This window comes from Lissotriton helveticus, chromosome 6, assembly GCF_964261635.1.
Source record: "Lissotriton helveticus chromosome 6, aLisHel1.1, whole genome shotgun sequence".
Classification (NCBI taxonomy): Eukaryota; Metazoa; Chordata; class Amphibia; order Caudata; family Salamandridae; genus Lissotriton; species Lissotriton helveticus.
In genome coordinates, this window is record NC_136067.1 from 1,876,117,508 (window position 1) to 1,876,140,767 (window position 23,260).

At 46.8% G+C, this 23,260-nt stretch overlaps 1 protein-coding gene across 1 annotated transcript in view; it reads left to right on the forward strand.

Annotated features, from left to right (window-relative positions):
* Positions 1 to 23,260, forward strand: part of IARS2 (isoleucyl-tRNA synthetase 2, mitochondrial) — a 532,602-nt gene that overhangs the window by 347,908 nt on the left and 161,434 nt on the right. The window contains exons 17-19 of the mRNA XM_078649801.1: positions 1,655 to 1,780; positions 2,114 to 2,245; positions 17,365 to 17,471. Of these exons, the coding sequence (XP_078505927.1) occupies positions 1,655 to 1,780; positions 2,114 to 2,245; positions 17,365 to 17,471 (365 nt within the window). The remainder of the gene's footprint in view (positions 1 to 1,654; positions 1,781 to 2,113; positions 2,246 to 17,364; positions 17,472 to 23,260) is intronic.

Below are 23,260 nucleotides of genomic sequence, written 5' to 3' on the forward strand. Positions count from 1 at the left end.
GGCACATTTGCAGAGAGGTGCTGAAAGAGGGGCATGGCCTCCGAAGACGTCTTAGCAATCCCACTGTGTGGGACTTGCTGGAGGTAACAAGAGGGGTAGTTGGCCCCCGAGGACGTCCTTAGGGGCCAACTACTTCTTCGATTACCTCCCGTAAGTCCCACACAGCAGGATTGCTAAGTTGTCATAGCAGGCCTCGCCCCCTTTCCCCACCACTCTGCAAATGCTCTTCCTGGTGCACTCTTGGATGGGGATTAAATTCCCCTTCGCTGCTGGGGGTCCTTAGGGGCCAACTAGCCTTCCTGATACCTCCAGTATGTCCCAGATAGTGGGATTGCTGAAAGATGGGCACATGCACGCCCCTTTCTCCACCACTCTGCAAACGGCCCTTGTGGCGCGTTCTAAGATAGGGTATTAAGTCCCCTTGAATACTGAGGGTCCCTGGGGGCCAACTAGCCCACCAGTTATTACAAATGGCCTGTGCACTCGTCGACGTTGTATGCAGAACAGAGTCTGCATATTTGATTCTTCAAAACATTCAGAAAAACAAACAATGAACATTGATTCATATATCAAATAGAACACTCAAAGGTAGCTTGTGTACTCTGTATTTTAATTCACATTGATTGCCCAGCCAACACATGTTTTGTCTGGATAGTAACCCAAGACTTCTTCAGGGCTTGAAGGCAAAATTGCAAGATGGTAATCGATCTCTCCGCTGGTTGTAATTCTGTCCCGGCTGGCCTGGAAATAGTACCAGATGAAGATAAATGTGCTGGTCCAGAGATAAATGGACCCATTGACAGGACCGGAGGGCTGTCCCTCCTCGTGGGGCAGTGGCTCGTACGGCGCTCGGGGTGATGAGTCTTGAGCCAAATTAAAGCTGGAGTCTAAGACGAGGTCCTGATGAGATGTGTCAAAGCAGTGAGTGCGCTGCACATTCTGGCGACTTGCAGAGATAACCAGTGAATCTGCAGTGTCTTGTTTGCTGCTGTCATCCTCTGTTGTTGTCCTCGAATCTCTTTGGATCTTAGGGGATGAGCCACCCAATATCAGAGGAGTGAGGTACATTGTTTCACAATACCCTACTTTTGACGTTGCTGAGGGATAGTCTGTTCAGAATGGAACATGTTAGGGCTTCAATGCAGGAACCCTCTAGACTCCTGGTGGATTTTTCTGAAAATATACAACACTGAAAACAGTCTTACACAGTATTCCAGTAAGGGTTCGGGGGCTTCAGATTGAGATCTGACATGATGGTGGACTTTTTGATATGCCACATTCCACATCTGGAATATAAAATTAAAACCTTTCATTCAAGTGGTAGTTAAAGGACCCAGTTGCTTAATTCATTCTATAATTCGCTGTGCATGACTCACTCAAAGTACTCCCATTTGGGTGTCCTGAGCGGATGGCAAATTACCTTAAAATGTCATGAAATACAAATTTTTTGTCTTATAATAAACAATTATTCCTCATCATTTTCCTCCATCTGATATGAATTTTATGAACAGTTCCTGGAAGGAATTTAATGCATATTTGTCCTTTAAGCGAAATCAAATTATAAATAAACACAAATGATTGTGATACATTTTTGTAGCATTTTCTAACACAACTTAAAAACTGGTAATTTGAATATGGATTTACCCTTTCATAGGACAAAACTAAAGAACCTCCCTATGGTGCCGATGTTCTTCGCTGGTGGGTTGCTGAGTCCAACGTTTTTACTGAAGTTTTCATTGGGCCAGTTGTGCTTAATTCCGCCAGGGATGATATCAACAAGGTAAAATCAAACAAATTAAATAAAAAATATTCATTAGTATGTTTTTCTCGGTTGCATAAGTCTCTGAGTTGCAACTTTAAGTTACATTAATCTCTCGATTAAAGATAAATTAATAACTACCATTAAATCACAGTGTGCAATCATTTTGAAAAATGTCTTTTCCTTGTTCCAACTAATACTTCATGGGCACATTTTTTGTTTTAGAGTTTTAATTGTTTGTAAATTCTTAAATGATCTATCATGTCTAATAATTACTGAAAAAGATTTATGTGGCTTCATATGGATGATATTCCATATTTCATGTTTTTTCCATTTGTCCTTTTTCATTATTAGCTCAGAAATACACTGCGCTTCATGCTGGGGAATTTGGGCAACTTCCATCCAGATACAGATTCCGTACCCACAAAAGAGATGTATGTACTAGATCAATTTATGCTACATATATTGCAAGATTATACTAGCAAGGTAAGAGTAGTATTACATATTGGATGTTTTTAAATATTTAACATAACTACAATGAACATGTTGTAATGTTCTATGGTAATCATTACCTCAACATCCCATTTCAGAAATGAATAGCTACACTACAGAAGATGAAATTGTTTTTTTAAATATATTTATTTGCATAAACCAACACATTTAACAAACCAGTCACAATGCATTAGTTTCCTCACCGTTTCCCTGTAGAATACTGCATCAAAGTACATACCATTATTTTTTTCCATTCAACTCTTCTATTTATCACTGATGGTATTTCTAGCACTCACGCTTTCCAGACATATATATTTGACAGTGTGTAACACATGTATACTACGTACACTACTAACATTGAGTCCATAATGTGGAACAAATGCTTATGCATATCACTCTTTTGTCTAGCAACACACCTGCCTCACACATGCATAGCCCATATGCCCTCAGGAGCTCTCAGACCCTTCATTGCCACTGTAATCATCCAGTTCTGTCTCTCAGCTGAGGGCATTTGCCATTTCCACCATATGGGAAATTTCCTCAGCTGCTTTGTCATCAGACCTAACCTCCTTCAATCTCCTCTCATATGCTAGTGCCCATTTCGTCACGTCCCTCAACCAGGCAGTGACAGTTGGAACTCTCGTGGATAGCCAGAAAATTGCTATACGCCGCACTGAAGATGATATTACTTAAGTGAATGCAAGTGCATGTTGCTCAGTTGCTTTTTTTTTTGGTTGAGAACCCTAAAAAATACCTATCTGAAAGAGACACGTTAGTGATAGATTCCTTACCTTAGAATATCCCCAGGCGTCAGACTGGATCCGGAAAGTTGTGCTTAGCAGTAGGTGGCGTCCTGCTGCTCCACGTCCCTCACTGGCGTCGTAAGCGCCGAGATGACATCACGGAGACTACTTAGGCACCACCCATGCGCGCTGATGTCAGTTCTTTCTTTGTCTGCGCCAGTAAGCGCAGATCCGGATTGAGCACATTCCTTAGTCACTTTTTGACTACTCTTTTGAGACTTTTGTCTCCCCCTTCTCTTTTTCCTTTGTTGCATGTAGGGATGCCTGGCTTTAAGTCTTGTGGGGCCTGCCACCGTATTATGTCGGTGGTGGACCCCCACGATGTTTGCCTCTACTGCCTGGAGACCGATCACGACTCCCGGGACTGTCGAGCCATGGCCCCGAAGGCCTTGAGAGAGCGGCGCCGGAAATTGCTGGAGGTTCGGCATTCATCTCACCGCCGCTCCGGGTCTAGGGGCCGTTCCCGGGACCACTCGTGGGACCGGAGCCGTCGCTCCTCAGGCTCCAAGTCTTCACCTTCGGACTCGGGTAATCGACGCCATAAAAAGAAGTCGAAGAAGTGTGTTCGCTCTCCAACGTCCCCCCATCGCTCCTCGGAGGCGGACGAGGGGGACAGGGGCTCCGCCCTTGCGGCTCCTCTGGAGCCAGGGAGTCCCACGGTCTACCCACCCTACCCGGGTCCGTCGGCGACTCCCGAACAGGTGCAAGAGTTTCTTGCTGCCATGGACCGCCTTTTTAGGCCTTGGGCTCCCGCCGGCACGCCTTCGGGCCCCTGCGTTCCCGTGTCCAGATCCTGTCGGCCCGGCGGCTCTGCCAGCGGTTCCAGCCCCGGCGCCACAGGATCCTACGCCGTTGGCTCCTGCCCCGGCACCACGAGGTGCAGCGTTGCCGGCTCTGGCGCCGCCCTAGGCGCCACATTGGGTATCCTTCCTTCCACCCTTGCCCCGGTTCCAGAACCATTTTTTTCTGGCCTGGGGTCCCTTCTCCTGCTCCGGCCCTGCTGCCATGACCGGCCCCTCAGGTGGGGGAGGCGGAGGAGGACTGGGAAGGATCCGAGGACCCCCTGGCCCGGCAGTGTGACTCCGAGCAGGATTGGGTGGACGACTTGGAGGGCGCCGGCGACCTCTATGTCTCTTCTGACCCGGGGTTTGCCTCTCCTCCACCTACGATAGAGGAGGACGCTTCCTACACAATGGTGCTCCATCAGGGTGCTGAAGCCCTCAACCTTGACCTCCCCACAGTGGCCCTCAAGACCAACCTCCTCACGGAGGTACTCCAAACGGCGTCTACTTCATCTGAGCCATTGCTTCCCTTCTATGACGCCCTTACCGAAGTCCTTTTGGGCACTTAGTCGCGGCCAGCCACGGGGACCCCTTTGGATAAAAACGTTGCCAGACTCCACCGCCCGACACTGGGTGACCCTGCCCTTCTGACCACCCATCCCACGCCTGAGAGTCTGGTCATCCAGGCCTCGATGTCGCAGAGTGCCTTTCCCACGGCTCCGCTGGATAAGGATTCCAAGAAACTGGATCATTTTGGTAAGCGGTTATTCTCTTCGGCCAGCCTGGGGATGCGGTCAGTGAACACCGCCTGCTTGTTGGGCCGCTATTCCCACGCATTGTGGGAAAACATTGCTCAGGTGTTCCATCAGTGTTCTGAGGAAGTCCAGGTTGTCCTTTCTCAAGCGATTGCTGAAGGAAAGGATGCTGCTAAGTTAGCCATTCGGTGTGGTTTGGACACCACAGACTCGTTGAGCAGGGCGATGTCTACAATGGTGGCTTTGCGACACCACGCCTGGTTACGTTCGACTGGGTTATCGCCTGATGTCCAGGGCTCGCTCATGGATATGCCCTTCGACTGCACCCGCTTGTTTGGCGGTAAGGTCAACAGTGCCTTTGAGCGTTTTAAGGACTCGCGGGCCACTGCCAAGTCCTTGGGTCTTTCTGCTAAGAACCCGGACACTCATGGTTTTCGTTCCTTTCGTGGCCAGGGCAGAGGTACCCAGTCGCATTCCTCCAACAAGCCTGTGCAGACCCAGCCCCAGCGCGGCCGTGGCTTCTGCCGGGGCAGGGAATCAGTGCGCGGGTCCGTCTACCTCCGCTGCTCCTTTCTCCAAACCTTCCAAGTCCATGCTTTGTGGAGCACCCCACGCTGGTGGGTGGCAGGATCCGCCACCACCTCCACTACTGGCGCGATATCACGTCGGACGAATGGGTGCTGCAAATAGTCCGCAAGAGTTATTCCCTCCCCTTTCAGTCCTCCCCTCCGGCCATGCCACCTCGGTGCCACCGCATGTCGGGGGACCATCTTGCTCTTCATGGCCCTCTTGGCCAAGGGGGCCATTGAGTGCGTTCCCGGGCAGGAAGTAGAGAGTGGTTGTTATTCCCACTACTTTCTGGTCCCTAAGAAGGACAAGGGGGGGCCTGCGCCCCATCTTGGACCGCTGGGATGTCAATCACTTCCTCCGCAAGAAGTTCAAAATGCTGACTCTGGCTCAGGTTCTGGCTGCCCTCGACCCTGGAGACTGGATGGTAGAGTTGGACTTGCAGGACTCTTATTTTCATGTCCCCATCCTGCCAGCCCACAGGCGTTACCTGCGGTTCACGGTAGGCAGGAGCATTTTCAGTTTGCTGTGCTCCCCTTTGGATTTACCAGCGCCCCTCGGGTGTTCACGAAAGGGAGGGCGGTGGTCGCAGCTCACCTGCGCAGGTCAGGGGTGTCAGTCTTCCCCTACCTCGGCGACTGGTTTTTGAATAAAACAGTTGTCAGCCACCTTCAGATTATGGCCGACCTCCTGCATCTGCTGGGGTTCTCCATCAACATGCCGAAGTCGCACCTTAGTCCCTCTCAGAAGCTCCCCTTCATCGGAGCGGTTCTGAATTCAACGCCATTTCGAGTTCATCCTCCCGAATAGCGAGTCCGGGATATTCAGGCTATGATTCTGCTCTTTCGGCCTCTATCCCGGGTTTCAGTCAGGTTGACCCTCTGGCTCCTGGGCCTGATGGCCTCCTGCATCCTGCTGGTGACACATGCCAGATGGCATATGCGGGCTCTGCAGTGGGACCTGAAGTTCCAGTGGGCGCAGCTTCAGGACAACCTGTCCGATTGTGTCCAGATCTCGGAGGGCACTGCTCAAAAATTGCAGTGGTGGCTCACGAATTGAGATTGGGTCAGTGGCAGATCCCTCTCCCTTCAACAACCGGAGCACACAGTGGTGACGGCCACTTGGGAGAGGCGGAGATCAGAGGCCTCTGGTCTCCGGCAGAGTCCTGGCTCCATATCAACCTTTTGAAGCTGCGGGCGATCCTTCTCGCACCGGGGAAGGGTGGTGCACGTGTTCACGGACAACACCACCGCCATGTGGTATTGCAACCAACAGGGCGGGGTGGGGTCCTGGACCCTATGCCAGGAGGCTCAGCGCCTCTGGACATGGCTGGAACGTCAAGGCATTACCTTGGTGGTTTAACACCTGGCAGGTTCTCTGAACGCCAGGGCGGACGAACTCCGCTGCCGGTGCTTGATGGATCACGAATGGCGTCTGAACTCGGACGTGGCACAAGGTCTCTTTCAGCAGTGGGGAGAGCCTTGGTTAGATCTATTCGCCACCGAAGAGAACGCGCAATGTCATCAGTTCTGCGCGTTGGAATTTCCAAGGCGACACTCACTCGGTGACGCTTTTCGTCACAAGTTGCGGAGTTGCGGTCTGTTGTACGCCTTTCTGCCTATACCACTTCTGCCCAGAGTGCTGAAGAAGATCAGGTGCGACCGGGTCCAAGTCATCCTTGTGGCTCCGAATTGGGCACGAAGGTACTGGTATCCCAAGCTACTCAGCATGGCAATCGGTCACCCGATACGTCTGCCTCTTCGGGAGGATCTGTCGCAGCAGCAGGGGACGGTCCTTCATCCGAACCTGTCCAGCCTCCACCTCCATGCGTGGAGATTGAGCGGCGACAGTTGACAGCTTTCGATCTTCCTCCCGAAGTCTGTGATGTTATTTTGGCAGCCAGGTGTCGCTCCACTAAAACTGTATACGCCTGCAGGTGGAACAGATTAGGGGCATGGTGCACAGCGAAGGCTGTGGATCCCCTTTCTGCCCCTCTTTCAGAAGTCCTTTTGTTCCTTCTCTCCTTGGCCCAACAGGGCTCTGCTCTGGGCACTATCAAAGGTTATCTTTCTGCCATCTCCGCCTTTCTACGGCTTCCTGATCAGCCTTCTCTTTTTAAGTCCCCGGTTGTTAACCGTTTCCTGAAAGGCATTACACAGACGTTCCCTCTGGTTCCTTTTATAATGCCTCAGTTGGACTTGAATCTTGTGTTGACTTATTTGATGTGCGCTCCCTTTGAGCCGCTTTACTACTGTCCTTTGCGTCTTCTCACTCTCAAGACGGCTTTCCTGGTAGCTATCTCCTCTGCCAGAAGAGTGAGTGAGCTCCAGGCTCTTTCTTCCAAACCTACTTTCCTTTCTGTTCACCCAGACAAGGTGGTTTTGAGGACCCGCCCTTCTTTCTTGCTAAAGGTTTTTATGCCCTTCCACATCGGGCAGACCATCACTTTGCCCACCTTCTTTCCGCCTCCGCATCCCTCAAGGGAGGAGGAGAGGCTCAACCGTCTGGACCCAAAATGGGCGCTTGCATTCTATCTGCTGCGTACACAACAGTCCATTTATGTCAAGTAAAATATATTGGGATGAGAGATGAACGATTGCCTTCCTGAGTAGGAGTTAGTCATTGTGGCCTAAACATCCAGGCGCCTACCACACTTTATTGGCTTACTTCAGCTTCTTCAGTTTTCACAACATCTTTATCGGTGACACATATTCATCCTTATTAGCCCCAGTTATCTATCTGGCTCTTTAACCTACACCTCCTGTTCTTAAGTGGCACCCAAAATCTGCATCACACTAGCCTATTCTTCTTCATTTCGCCCCTCAACTTTTCTGCCACATTTATTGCCTTTACACCATGCTGTAGAGAGGAAACACCTCATCATGCAACTACAGCCCTGCCACAAGTCATCATCCTGGGCACCAGCAATATCAACCTCTTTCTCACAGATGTCTCGTTAACCCTTGTATGGGAACACCTTTCACCACACCCACTCCCTAGTGTCCATTCTTTCGCGTATAATGTCTGAATGGTTTACCTTGGAGGTCCTCCCATTCCCAGTGAAATCTTGTCCATAGTGTAACTTTATCTCCTGGCTTGTGAATTGTGTTCTATTGAGGCCTTTGCATTTACCCAACACCTTTGAACGTATTAATCTTGCAAGGAGCCATACTGTGGGCGGGGTTGATGAAGGGGCACGGAAACAGGTACGGGGTATGTAAGGCTTTATTTTTATAAATGTCTTTTTCTTCCGTGAAGACTGCCTTTCTCGTGATACAGCAGCCGAGTCTACCAAGGCTTGTAGGGAGCGAGACCTTCGAGGGTTGGTCAGTCTCTGTCCGGGGTCTTTGCGAACCGCTTCTCCTCCTCTCGACGCGTCCCAGTGCCAGATGCGGAGGAAAGAAGACTCTATTAGTGTGGTGTTCTGTTGAGTCTATATCCCAACGGGTACCCGGGTGGTGAGGAAACCGGTGCAGGTGTTTATACAATCCTCTTTGGTGAGTTAACACGTGGGGGTAGTTTGTGAGGGAAAAGGAGGTAAATGGGGAGGAAGGGTAAAGATGGGCCAGAAGGGTATTTATACTATTTACACAGCGTCACCTCACCTCCCCAGCCAGCCCGATACCCGCTGACGTACCTGGCTGAGCCACACTTCTCCGTGAGTGTGGCTGGGCGCTTCGCGGTACTGTTGGCCTCCAGGCACAGCTCTCTCCGGTCTCGTCCCCTCCTCTTCGGGTCTCCTCCTTCTCGCTTCGTCCTCCTCGTACTCCGCTCGCTCTCCACTCTTCTCTCCGCTCTTCCCGGTGTAGGAACACCGCGATTCTTCTTCTTCCGGGCTTATGACCAATCCGCAGTGCAGCGCGTCATAAGGGGGCGTGTTCCCGTCCTCGCTGTCGACACAATTAAAGGCGCCCTCCTCTATTCCTTGTCGATGCTGGTTCCACCATTCCTCGGACTCGGTTTCCCAAGCACCCTGATACGGTGGAAGAGAGGGGATGGAACGTTCGTCAGTTGCCCACCAGTCAATGCAAGTGTTCGTACCTTCATCTGGTCCCATCACCCGGCCACACATACCATTGCTGCGACTCTAGGACCCTTCTGCTCGTCCATCAACAAATCCTCTTGGTCTGGAGAGTGCAGCTTCCATCATCTAACATTGGGTACCTAAGCTACACTTCGCTTCTTTCAGAATCCATAGTGTAGGAGCAGGTATATACTTTGTGACAATATGAGTTTATCACACAGGTATATGCTCCTATTAAGATGTTTAATACGCACTCTACAATTATGGTCAAAATAGATCGAGTGAGTATGATATCCCATCTTCCCCCTTCAGTAGTCCCTAACTCACAACCGGATATACATTTTAAAATATAAAAGACGCACTAGAATAATATTAATTAGAATACATTTCTGTGCATGCAACAAGAATGCCTCCCCTTCTTAAACACGAGGCATCCAACACCGCACCAATAAAGTTGCTCACCGAATTTGGGACTAAACTTAACAATCAGATCCTACACACAATCCCAAATGATGGACACCGCACTCTTGGGTGAAACTCAGGGGTCATTTGACCCAGGTGACGGATAAAGCAAACTATAGAGATACTCCTCCTAAATAGAATATGCCTTTGTTTTAGATATAAAGCCCTGACTAAGTCAGCTGTGATTGGAACAGCATTAAACGAAACACGTGCTGGTGATGGGGCATGTCTAATATGATTGAATAAAAGACAACTGAAACCACAACCTCACCTTTAGATTTGTGTGTGCTTGGAGAAACCATTGTTTGCACTCTACAACTAGTTAGCTCCTCCTGCTGTCTTGCAATTTGTTTCTACAACTTCCTAATGCAATATTCATCACACTTGCTGTCCTCCAAGTTCCCTCTCTATCATATTGCTTATTCTCTTCCTGCGTCTTTCCTCCAATTATGTTTGCTTTCCCCTCTGTCTGTTTTCCTCACCTTTCTGGCTTCTTGCTTTCCCTCCCACTCTTGTGCACTGACCCCACTCCATTTACACTCTAATTATTTCCCAGGTCTTTCCTTTGGTGCCCTAACAAAAGATCTCTGTGTTGGTACATTTTCTATGTTCAAGATACTAGCTGCATAACCCACAGCTAGATCCAGACAATGATTAAATGCTGCTGGCTTAGTACAACAAAATGGATCTGAAAATTCTGCAATGGCTGGTCGCTGCACTCAAATGTAACATTGCCTTTGACAAGATTCAGAAAGGATGGTGTGGAGGGTGTGCTGGTATCACCTGACATGTTTAACCATCTCACTCAGTCATCTGTACTCTATTGCAGCTGTGATCTATGCCCTGCCATTTGGCCAGCTTGGCAGAAGAGGCAGACTGCCAGGATCTGTAATAAACACTGAATTTATTTTTGGCTCCAATCCATTCCTTCTGTGACCGCTCCGCTTCATCGAGAACCAAGGAAGCACAACAGCTCTGAAGCACTAGTGATCTGCTTCTACTCGTATTAAAAGGCAACGTCATCCCCCCACCCCTTTCTGCACGTACTTGGCTGGCATGTGACAAAGTAGTTTACCTTTATTCAGCTGTAAGCTAGCACAGTGGATTAAGTCACTTCTGCAGACTACTGGAGTTAATGGAATGGCCCTGTCATTTTTCTGAAATCAACACAGTTAAAACCACAGTGTGTTTAATTAACAGCTGAACTTTCTGTCAGAGGCATTTTCTACAGCTAAAATGTTTGTGTCAGAAGTTAAGTTTCTTCTATTTTCTGAGCTAGTTTGTAAGATTGAGCACTTTACACCACGTAATCATACACCCTCGGGGTGCAGAAGGGATGCTCTTGTTCTGTTAAACCTCTTTTAAATTAACATATTTACATGCCTATTGTGATATTATATCCTTAAACAGATTACAACTTACAAGATATATTTTTTACAGCAATATTGTCCTACAAAACAAATCCCTACTTTAAGAATGCGTCTTACATATATATAATTAACCAACCAATTCTTCGGTCAGTAAGTTAAACACACAGGTCTCATTCTGAGTCCACTTTTGCCATTATTATGTGTATGTCTTTTATTGTGGAACACCTAACACAGACCAGTAACCACTCTGTGTTGTATGTCCAAGGGGACAAATTCCATTATGGGTAATGGTTTCCAGTCCAATTAATGTTTTAACTATTTCCAAGCTATTTTTAAGAGGGATAGGGTATTGGAGATCTCTAGTATTACACCTGTCCAGACTCCACAATGTGTTGGGAGAAAGAAACTAATGGATAGCAAAGTGCCTGAAGGAAACCAGAGGAATAATCTTTTCTAAAAACGTGCATCAATAAGTATATTACTAAGGAGAACAGATTTGACTGGGTCTGGTTTGGCCTCTGAATGGTTTTCACCAGAATATCGAGGACAAAACATAGTGGGGCCTAAATATAGAGAACAGAAATATAGTGAATATAAGTATATATAGTTAAGCACAGTTTTAAATCTATACCTATGTTTATGCAAGTACCTTTACAATATTTTGGTTCTCGATATTTTGGACACAATAGATTTTTTGTTGATATTTTGACATGCACCCCTCTGAAGGCCACTGCAACCGGGCAACATCAAAAGGCCCAAATGTGCCAACAGTGACCAACATATATGCTTTGATCTTTTTCTGCTCAAGGAGAAACCTGCCAAGTATCTCCTGGATTACCTTGAATGACTAGTGCTGCAGTTAGGTTGGCCTGTAGTTGGAATGTGAAATCGTTGCTACTGTGTCCATCTGAAGTTCCTTTCTGATTCCCAGGAGAATATGCTTTCTCTGGATCCTACTAGGATAAGGACCATGGCATACATAGCTTCAACAAACATAGTTTTTCTTGTCTGATCTCGTCCTAGCCAACCTGTTGAGCTTGTTCATCCCTCCAGATGATGTAAGGATCGGTAAAATATTGTCCTCATTGCTCTCCACTAATTTGGGTTCAGGAAGCTTTGCATGAGTACCCCTCGATATTTCCAGGAGGTCATCAAGTATATCTATTTCCATCCCATGGAGTGTGACAGCATCCCAACATCATCCTTCTCCGGTAGCATACTTGTTGATTGTCCAGGAAAACCAAGGTGCAAATCACACAGTCACTGAAATCTGTCATTCCTTCCCTTTGAGAACTCCATATTAGTACTGAAGTGCTCTGGAGTATTAACATGTTGCCCTACTTTCTGTATTGTCTGCTCCACCGATACTACTCTGCTAGACAGAGCCTCTGTATTTGTCTTCAATGTGTTAATGTTAATGTTAATAGTGTTGTGATGGAGAAAGGCCCCATGCGTGGCACTGAAGAGTGTGTTCCACTGCTTCGAAGTTCCCATAGGAGGCTGTAGTATTGTTTTAACCTCACACCTCGGGGGGGGGGGCAGGGGAGCAGGGGAGGTGTGTGCGTTTGTGTGTGTGTGTTTGTGTGTGTGTTTGTTTGTGTGTGTGTTCGTGTGTGCTTGTGTGTTACTGGCTGCATGCTATTTTGGAAAGTAGTCTTTGGAATTAATTTACACTTCTGGGTGCCCACCAACTGGTTTAGAGAGTAAAAACTAGTAGTGCTGGAGAAATGATGAAGGTAACTTTATTGTAGGTCATAATTGGGAAAAAAAATAATAATTCTGATACAGACATCTAGACGCAGATTCCTTAACTTTGAATTCTCCCTAGGTGCCAGACTGGATCCGGACATTTTTCAGCAGTACCTCTGCATGCCGGGGGATGACTTCATACGGGTCCACGGTGACGTTGTCTCCAGATATGACATCAGTGGAGCCATATATGTCCCCATCAGCGCGCAGACGTCTGTTTTCTTCTTTTCCTCGCTGCAATGCTTATCCGGACAAGTGGTTCCTCAAGCCTTCTGTTTTTGCCCTACTTCGACGCCTTTTTGCGTCGGGGAACAGTGTGCCTATGCCTTTGGGTTTTAAGACGTGCAAGACCTGTACTCAACAGATGTCGGCTACTTATCAGTTTTCCATCTGTATGTGGTGCTTCGGAGAGAACCACGACTCAGAGGAGTATGACGCCTGTAAGAGGCTCGAGCCGAAGTCCTTGTAGGAAAGGCAAATGAAGTTGTTGACGGCGCATCTCTCCCGTTCAGAGTCTAAGCAACGTCGATCTCCTTCCCGCTCTGAAGTTCCTGCATTGGGCCTTTCCAAGACCCGTTCCCATGGACGTTGCTCGTCCAAGTCTTGGAAATCCCATTGCAAGGGATCGAGGTCACGGAAGTCATCGGCCTCACAAAGTAGTGACTTCGTTGTTGGTTCCTCCCCCTCCTTACCAGAGGATGTAGCACAGGAGTCAACCAAGAGCCTTCCTCCTTATCCTGGAGCCGGGGCAACTATGAACCAGATGCAGGCATATTTTCATGCTCTGCTATCCTTCTTTGGGTCTACACCTCCCCCTGCTGCGCCTTTGGGCCCCAAAGAGGTTGAAGGCACTCTGATCGGGAGCACGCTGGCGGGTGCGCCCTCCGCGCCGGTCGAGGACAACAACTCCGTTTCTGGAGTCATTAGGATGTCGGGACACAGCCCAGTGCGGCTTCCCATTGCGATAATGGTGGCATCAGATGAGGTGATCTAGACGTCGCCACAACGCTGGTCGATGCCAAGAACCCCACTCATGGTGCACATTGATACGACGACGCCCCAACGTCGACCAGAAACGTTGCGTATAGCCATTACAGTTTGTGAACCGTCTCCTTTACAAATTGAGGCTGAAGCTAGTTATGTTGCTATTTCTTCTGTATTCCAAGAAGACTCTGCAGATACTGGTGACGTCCACCACTTGGTTGGTCTTCGTCAGCCTCAGGTAGGTGGTTCGTTGGTGGCATTTGGTGAAAAAAGTAGTCTTTAATCCTCTCCTAATTATGATCTGCTTTCTCCGCCACAAATGGCAACGGATGCTAGAGCAGATTTCACTTAGACTATTAAGAGAGCTGCTGGAATACTAAAATTGATGCTTCCGTATATGACTTTGTCATCTGATCCAATATTACATCTTCTTCGTCAAGGTGTCACGGGCATTGAACCTTTATTATTTTAGGAGAGTCTGTACGACATTGTCCTGGGTACTTTGGGCAAGGCCAATGTCAGGTATTTATGTTGATAGTTCCATTTCGCATTGTCATCGTCCTGCTCCGGACAACCCTGCTTGTCTTTCTCAACACCCTACTGTTAGAGTTTTGATGTTCAAACTGCCACAGCTTTGCCAAGTTTCACCTTTGCTTCTGCCAGGTAGAGAGTATAGGTGGTTGGAGATGTGTGGCCAGAACATCTTTGCGTCGACTGATTTGGCTTTGAGGTCGTTGGACACATATTGTGTCTTAGGAAGGGCTTCCTATACATTGTGGGACTCTGTCAACCAACTGCTTCCTTCCCTTCCTGACGGGGTCACGGCTGAACTCTCTCAGCTTGTGCATGATGGCCGTGAGATGGCAAAATGTAATATTAAATCGGCGATGGACACAACAGGTTCTATTTGCATAGCTATGGCTCGATCAATTGCTCTCCGTAGACATGCATGGTTGCGTGAGTCAAGATTTCCTGATAATGTTCGGGAGAGTTTGAAAGACTTGCCCTTCGATAGATCCAGTTTATTTGACAGCCATGCTGATTCTGCTGTACAATGCTTCATTGCTGGCCATTTTTAATTTGACCTTATCGGGTCTTTTTTTCATTTCTTATGTATCCACGGCAGTGGTTCTTATGTTTAAGAATAATTTCCCACCTCTGCTATGTCTTATTGTGTTGAAGAGTTAAGCAGTACTTTTTGCATATAATGAGTTGATTTGTCTCCTGATGTAATCTCCGGATTGCATTTGCATTTGTGTAGCTGGTTATTTATTCTTCGTTTTACACCGAAGAAGAGCTTGGTCTCGAGAGGTTATACCGCTTATTGGGTATGTGACTTACTCTACGTGGAGTATAGGTTTGCTATTGTATAGCTCTTCAGAAATACTACTTTTGTAGTCTATTTCTGTACTATAGATCGCTCTGATATACAGCTTAGTCCTTATTGGACTTCATGTTATGTTCTCTTAAGGACTATGGTTACTGAACTAATAGCCATTCTTTTCCTCTTGTGAAACCCTCTCGGGGGTTCTGTTACATTTAGATGCTTCTATGTTTTTTTCTTAACTAGTGTATTCAGTGCAGTTTGTTTTCTCTTCTTAAGTGGACTACGTATTTATTAAGAATGTTTCAATTCTCCAATGAGATTGAGCAAGTTGGAGTGTTGCTGTAGTTCAGAATATATACTTTGCATGCTTTTGGATGCTATTTGCTTGTGAGTTCTTCCTTTAGGGTAAAGGAACAGTGTTTAGTGTAGACATGAATATTTCCTCAAATGCAGACAATTCCTATCCCTGATCCACTCTGTGGTATGGTAAATTGGCAGCCAAAGGTTTGTGATGTACGGGTTGGTCCAACTTGTCTCAAGACCAATGTATGTATATTTGGTTGTCAATCATCCGTTAAAGTCTTGGAGACTATTTCATAATAGGCTTTTCTTTTTCTCAGGATGTACTTGATATATGTGGTTCTGTCTGATCCACATCTCCTGTCTTCTGGAGACGATGTACTTGTTACTTTCAGCATTTCTCATCTCGTGAGGAATCATGACTGTTCTCTTTTCTTGTGGTGTTAATTCTTGAGGCCACCTTTTGACAGACAGAATATTTTTTATAAAATACGAGATCAAGGTTATACCCTTTTACTACTGGGTTTATATACCAGTGTTAACTATCTCAATCTATGTTGGGGCTAAACAAAGCGGTTGTCCTGGCCACTTAGATTTTGTCTAGATGTTGCAAAACCATCCATTTCATAGTGTATGTGGTTGGTAGAGTGAGGGTGGGTTTTCTGTTTCACTCTGGATTACACACCAGTGAGAAGTATTCCTTTATTTCTTCTTTCTTTGAAAGTCTTCTTGGTATCATCATACCTTGACATTGGTGAAATCAATATATCACATATGGTGTTGTTCAACAAACACCCTGGTGTTGATGTGGTAATTTGTGTTTGACTATTGCTATGCCGTTTATTACCATTCATGAATGGTCTGTAGAGTGTCTTCCCTCATATGGGGGTTATTCACCAATGTGTAGGGTTTCATGTAGCTCTGTGTTTCATTGATTTTAATGGGTGTTTCTTTAAAATCCATGCCTGGTATTAACATACCATTAGAGGTTTCTTCTTTATTAATGTTTCAAGGAATTTTTGATCTTTTTTGGCACATTATTTCCACAACCACTTTTTGTAATGGCTCCACGTTCAGGTGCAGAAGGTTTAACAGAAGAAACTGACAGTACTTATGCGTGCCGGAGGGGACTTGTATGGCTCAACTGAAGTCATATCCGGAGATGAAGTCACTGCAGAGTCGTACAACACCGGCGCACAGAGGTGCTGCTGAAAAAAGTTCCAGATCCAGGCTGGCACCTGGGGAGAATTCAAAGTTAAGGAGTCTGCGGCTAGACTGGGTCTCTACCAGATTAGCGTAACCGAAGGTAAGTAACTTTTACTTTGTTTAGAAAATACACCATGGCTACCCTATAATGTTAAAAATAATCACTGCTCACTTGAGGAAAGAATTGGAGGCAATGGATGAAGCATGTCTTGGCCCCTAATCAAATTGTCCAGCATTTTTGACTGTAAACTACAGTTTGTGTGATCTTGAAAAAGGTAAATAATGTGCCACATCTATTCTAAGCATTTTAAGTGTTTGGCTGTTAACTGGGGCTTGATACTCAAAGATTGGAATTAATATAAATATGCTGTTGATGGAAGTGCTGAATACCATCTATCTGGCATCCTGGCAGGCTCTTTTCTTAGCGTGGATCATCCTGTTTTCAATGAATTCACTGTATAAAGTGTCATGGTGATGTGATGGCTGTGGCCCTTCAGCCAGAGAGCAATGAGTTAGTACAATTGTTATGTGTTCCATTTGCACAGACAAATTTATTGTGATAAACCGAGCACAACTTGGCAGGGTTTTCAACATTGGTTCACATCAGCAATCTGCTTTGTATGCACATGATATAGCCACTCTGGTCAGATGAACAATTAATAGCAATGAATGTTTAAAATGTTCTTGCTGTGGGCTAGTGGCAAATGTCTAAACCATTTTGCATACTTTTTTCTGCGGCTGCCAAAAACATTGTCTGAATTGCTGGCTTTGTTACTCTTCTTAGGTCACGCAGGCTTACAAGGAGTATGATTTCGGGAAAGTCATTCGTCTGCTCACGACTTTAATCACAAGAGACCTGTCAAGTTTTTACTTCAGTATAATCAAAGACAGGTATGCATTAATTTAGCTTTTTCTTAGCTGGGATGTTTTATCCCTGACTTGACATTAATGTGTTCAGCAAGAAACCTGTCAGAAAATGTTATGTATTTGGTTTTTATTTGCTTTTTTCAGTTATTCACTAAACCGCATGTAGGAAATTGCGTTATCAGTTGTGGCGGATGTGAGTACTTAACAAGTAATAATTCTGCACTATGAACTCTTGCACTCTTTACTGTGAACCAAGTACCTCATTGTAGCACCTGAGACTCTCAGGGTAATGAAGCAGAACAGTCCCAAGGCCTACTCAGGGGAGGTGGTGTGGGCTGGTAACCCCAGTTTGCTAGTACTCAGCAGCAACACTCAATATATCATTGTCCAGTCAGTGCTTTTTCTTATAAAAAGGAACAGTACTTTTGTTAAATACACATTACTAAATACTATGCATTAATTACAACTATATGCAATCAGGTAGGTGGAAATAGATTTGGTGATGTCCTCATATAACTTTACACCCCTAGTCGGTCCTGCACCTTGTATCCATAATATATCCATCTATGCTTGATGCAATTTCAGAACATAAGGAGGTCTCATTATCAATAAGACCGGCCTAGTGGCTTTTTCAAGGTGTCAGCACATCAGAAAAAGCAGAAACATGTTGTAATGCACCATTGGAACACAATTGAAATATACGGGAATAGCGCCAACATTTATTACTGTTCATTATAATATAAACCTTTGCATCGTCAGTCATTACTTTTGTCAGTAAAGCATTAAAATGAATTCCTTGTGTCCAAGAGTCTAAGCTCAACATTCAGTCTGTTGCTACTACATTTTTAGGGCCAACCAACAGGGGTCTCCCCTCTCCAGAGCTTATGAGATAAAAGCTACAGCTCCAAGAATATTAGAAAACTTGGAAAATCTGTCCTAGGGTTAGGCCTTGAGTTGCTTGGGAGATTTAGGGTTATTTGTTTGGGTAACATCTGGGGGATTGCTGCACATCCGGCAGGCCCTGATCAATTGCTGATGCCCCTGCCCTTCTGGCGCACCACAAAGAATATTATACAAAGTTTATACCCCTTGCAGTAACTTTGGGGAGCTCCTTGCCATGGCTATGAACAGTTATGAGCAGCTTCCCCACTCTTGGTGATGCTTTCTTTTCTGAATGCAAGACTCTGGGTTGGTTACATGTGAACACACGTGCATACAATTGTGAGTTGTTACATGTGAACAAGTGAGCACAGGCGTGTGTGAACGTGTGTGGGCTGCATATGTGAGACTACTGTCTTGCAGAATCCTGCAAGGATGGACTGAAGGACGTTAACTACAGCTTGCCACCAGGGCTTGGAGCGGTCTCTCCAGGGCCAGTGGGACAACCCCCATATATGCCTCGAGAAAGATCTAGGGGAATGGACCTGCTGAGGGACCCTGGATGGCTCATCTAAGACTTCTGTGGCCTGGCCCTTGACTCTTGACACACAGGTGTCCTTCCATTCAAGTTGCCAGGAGGCTCTGGACCAGCGGAGTATGTCAGGCAGGGTGCTCGGCTTGCTAACTGTAGAGCGGGCTATGGAAGATTCTCCCAAGCAGGAGAGGGCAGCCAGAAAATCAAGCACCCTACAAAAAGTGATATATAGCCATCAGGAGGCCTGAAGCAAAAGCGCTTGCTGGCTATAGTTGGAGCAAAGAGCCACCATCAGCCAAATTAGCCCGTACGGGACATGAGAGATCATCATTTAAAGCTCACTTTCCCAGGGTGACCAAGTGAAGGGAAGCAAGTAGAACTCTCCTGGGATTTTTAAAGATTCCCCTGGGGAGGCCCAAGGCCCCAGGGCTTAGCTCAACCTCATTTTTATGATTGAATGGGGAGGAGGTGGGTGGTGCTAGCCACTCCCTCCAGCCCGGGACACCACATCTCCTGGGGCGAGCCTCAAAGATTGTCCTTGGGACACAAACGCTGAGTGCCAATTCGCTCCTTGTGTGGTGTGCATTCCCCGCTGGCTCCCGCGCCCATATCTAGGGGAGCGGAGCGCACACCACAGTTACCTTCCTGTGAAGATGCGGGCAGGACAGATCAGCTACCTAGAGTGAAGTAAGGTTGCATTTAGAAAAGAAAGCATCACTGAAGAGTGGGGAAGCTGCTCATCACTGACCCTACCAATGGCAAGGAATGCCTCAAAGCCACTGTGAGGGGTATAAACTTAGTATAATATTCTTTGTGGTGCCCCAGAAGGGCAGGGCCGTCATCAAGTTTTAAGGCCCTGCCAGATGTGCAGCAATCTCCCCCCGATGTTCCCCTCAAAAATAACCCTAAGTCTCCATGGGGTCTGAATCCCTGACCTCAGGAGAGGCTTTCATGGTTTTCGAATACTGTTGAGGCTCTGGCTTTTATGTCATAAGTTCTGGAGAGGGGAGACCCCTGTTGGTTGGCCCTAAAACTGTAGTAGCAGCATAGTGAATGCAGAGATTAGACTCTGGAACACAAGGAATTCACTGTAATGCTTTACTGACAAAAGTAATGACTGACAATGCAAAGGTTTATATTACAATGAACGGTAAAAAATGTTGGCACCATCCCCATATATTTCAATCGTGTTCCAATGGTGAATTATAACATGTTGCTGCTTTTTCTGATATGCTGGCACCTCGACAAAGCCACTATGCCTGCCTTATTGATAATGATACCCCTTTATGTTCTGATATTGCATCTAGCATAGATGGAGGTATTGTAGTTTAAGGTACTGACCGACTAGGGGTGTAAAGGTATATGAGGGCATTACCAAATCTATTTCCACCTACCTGATTGTGTATAGTTGTAATTAATGCAGCTTAATTCGTTCACCTTAAATTCAACCATCTGGCTCCTAGCATATTGGCATTCCCAGTGCTCAAGTTTGTCCATGTCGCTATCCTCTCCCTCTGGTGTCATCACAGGATCACTCAAGCTCTAATTCTGTTTGACAGTCTGCTCTCACAGCGAGGTTAATGCTCACAGGGTTGCATCTTCCTGGTTCCTACTCGAGCAGTCCACCTCTCGTTCTGACATTTTCCATTAATGATCTTATTTCTTTTTTTCCTGGACCGAAATTTTTGGGGCAAAAATAGGGATTTGATTAAGTTTGGGTTGGAGGGTAACCATGCCCTCTACTATTGGCTCTTTGTTTGTATTCCTCCAGATTGCCAGTGGCTCCTCCTGCCTGCACACTTCACCCTCCAAGTGGAATACTACCTCTTTCTTTGAGTATTTTGCTAATATTCTATCAAGACATTCTAGCGTTCATTGTATATATTTTAGCATTGTGCCTTCAGTGGAATTGCATATCATAATAGCACTTAATCTCTGTTGCCAAAAGCTGTGTCAGTCTTTGTAAAGCAGACAGCTATACAGTATCTCTGTCTATCAAGGAGGTTCATGGCCAAAACCTGAGATAAGCCTGTTCTGATAGAGACTTCTAACCACAGATTTGTCACATTTTAAATTTTTCTCAGGCGTCAGACTGGATCCGGAAACGTTTGAGCAGTACCTCCGCATGCCGGTAGGTGGTGCCATGATGCTTTTTAATTAAGCTGTTCTGCCCCAGAAACGACTTGCAAGCCCTATATTGGTGCCACTGTTGCATGCTGTTATCAGCTCCTGTCTTTCCATGCCACCAAAGGTGAATCTGGAACTACCTCTGATCTCTTTGAGACAGCTTCTCTCCTAAAGGTTGACAGTGTGCCCAGGAAATGTCACTTCCCAAGATGACAAGATCCAAACCCTGTAAAGTCTTCCACAAACAAATGTCTGGGACAGACCCTCATCTTGCTTACCTGTGGGGCCTGGGGTGAAACCACAACTCTAAGGCCTGCTGTGACCGTATGTCGATGAACCCAAAGGCCAACAAGACCGTTACATGAATCTTTGCCTCTTAGCACTGGGAGACTCTGCAACAAGACCGGTCCAAGTCGAAGGGTCAGTCTCGGTTCTGATCCAGAAGACAGAGGAGTCGTTCCCAAGGGCAATTGTCGTCACTTTCCAAGTCTTTGGGTAATTCTAAGAAAAAACACAAAAATTCTCCAGGCGGGACTCTGCTCCTTCCCAACATTCGCGTTCTCCTAAAAAGACACAAGGCCATCGATCGTTGTCAGAGCCAATCCTGCAATTTGTCCTGGCACAACTCTAGTTTCTGTGGCCATCTATGACATCGAAGCAGATCGGAGAGTTCCGAGATGCCATGCTCCGACTCTTCGGATCCTTACCTACTCCCTCTGGCGGGCCTACAGGGCCTCCATTGTTATACCGCCATCTGGTTGACCCTCAGTACCACTTGGACTCTCAGAATCCATCACAGGGCTTTCTCTGCCTCTCATTTCCGAATGGCGCTATGCTCCCCGCTGGTTCCTGGAGCCTTGATGCCGACTTCGATTCCAGAGAATGAGGTTCCCATTGTGCTCTCTGACTCGGAGTTGGTGTGGCTCTGACCTTGACCAAGGCTGCTCTGCCTTCCATCGAAAGACTACCTCACCCACTGGACTTGCCACCCCCACAAGGAAGGACACATATGTTACTTTCCTTATTTGGCACAGATTCGACCAGTGATTAAGTGTTGAAATAGGACAACCATCCCAAAAGGAAAATTGGTATGATGGCCTTCAAGAAGCCACTGGTCTCGATACTTCCCAGGAGTTGGGCCTCCTCTCACTCCCTGGTTCTGCCACTGAGGAGAGCGCCTCTTACATAGGGCAGGCGAAGTTCTTGATTTTAGAGGCTAAAATCAATGCCTTGAAAGAAGTACTCCAGCTGGGGCAAACATCCATTGAGCCCTTTCTGCCCTTCAGTGAGGCACTTAAAATAACCTTTTAGGGGCTTTGGCCAAACTTTGCACTGATCCCTTAGTCAAATGCCAGATTGTGAGATGCCATCACCCTGTCCCGGGCAGCTCGGCATGTTTGTCTCAGCACCCCTCTCTTCAAAGCTTGGTGTTGCAGGCATGTACAAGTTGGACTGACCCGAATACCTTTCCGACTACTCTCCCATTAGGGTATTCAAACATGTGGAGACCTTTGGTAAAAGAGTATTTTCTTCTACCTGCTTGGCCTTCAGGTATGTGAATGCCAGCTGCCTCCTTGGCCGCTATTGCCACACTCTTAGGGATTTGATGCCTCAAGTCCCAGGTATCCCAAAAATCTTCCGACCTGTCCTAACCCAGGGCAGTCATGATGCAGTCCAGTTCACAATTCATTGTGGCTTGGACACCACTGATTCCAGCAGGCGGCCATTGGCACCAACGTCGTCATTCACTGTCACGCCTGGCTGCAGTCAACTAGTTTCTCAGACATGTCCAATCGGCCCTTATGGACATGCACTTTGTCAGTACTCACCAGCTTGGAGACAAGGCAGATTTCGCTCTGGATTAGTTCAAGGCGAGCAGTGCCAGGGCACGCTCCCTGGGCTTATCTGCCACTCCTTGTCAGCCGCATCAGCCCTACCATTCCTTTATGGGATTCAGCGCAGGTACTTCATACTGTCAGCCAGTTCAGCCCCATCAAGATGCACATCAGTATTGTTGCAGCAATTCCTCGAGCCACTCATCTGCTACCCTCCCCCGCAGCCCCACCTGCAAAACCCCATTAGCATGCCTTTTGTAAAGCACAGCCACCTGGTTGGAGGTAGGATCTGATGATTCCTGGCAGGTTGGCAGACCATCACTGTGGACAGGTGGGTCCTGCAGATAGTTCACCACACCTTCTACCATCTCCAGAGCCATCTTACGGCAGGAAGTGCAAGTCCTTTTGGCTAAAGGGGCTACAGAAACTGTGCCTGA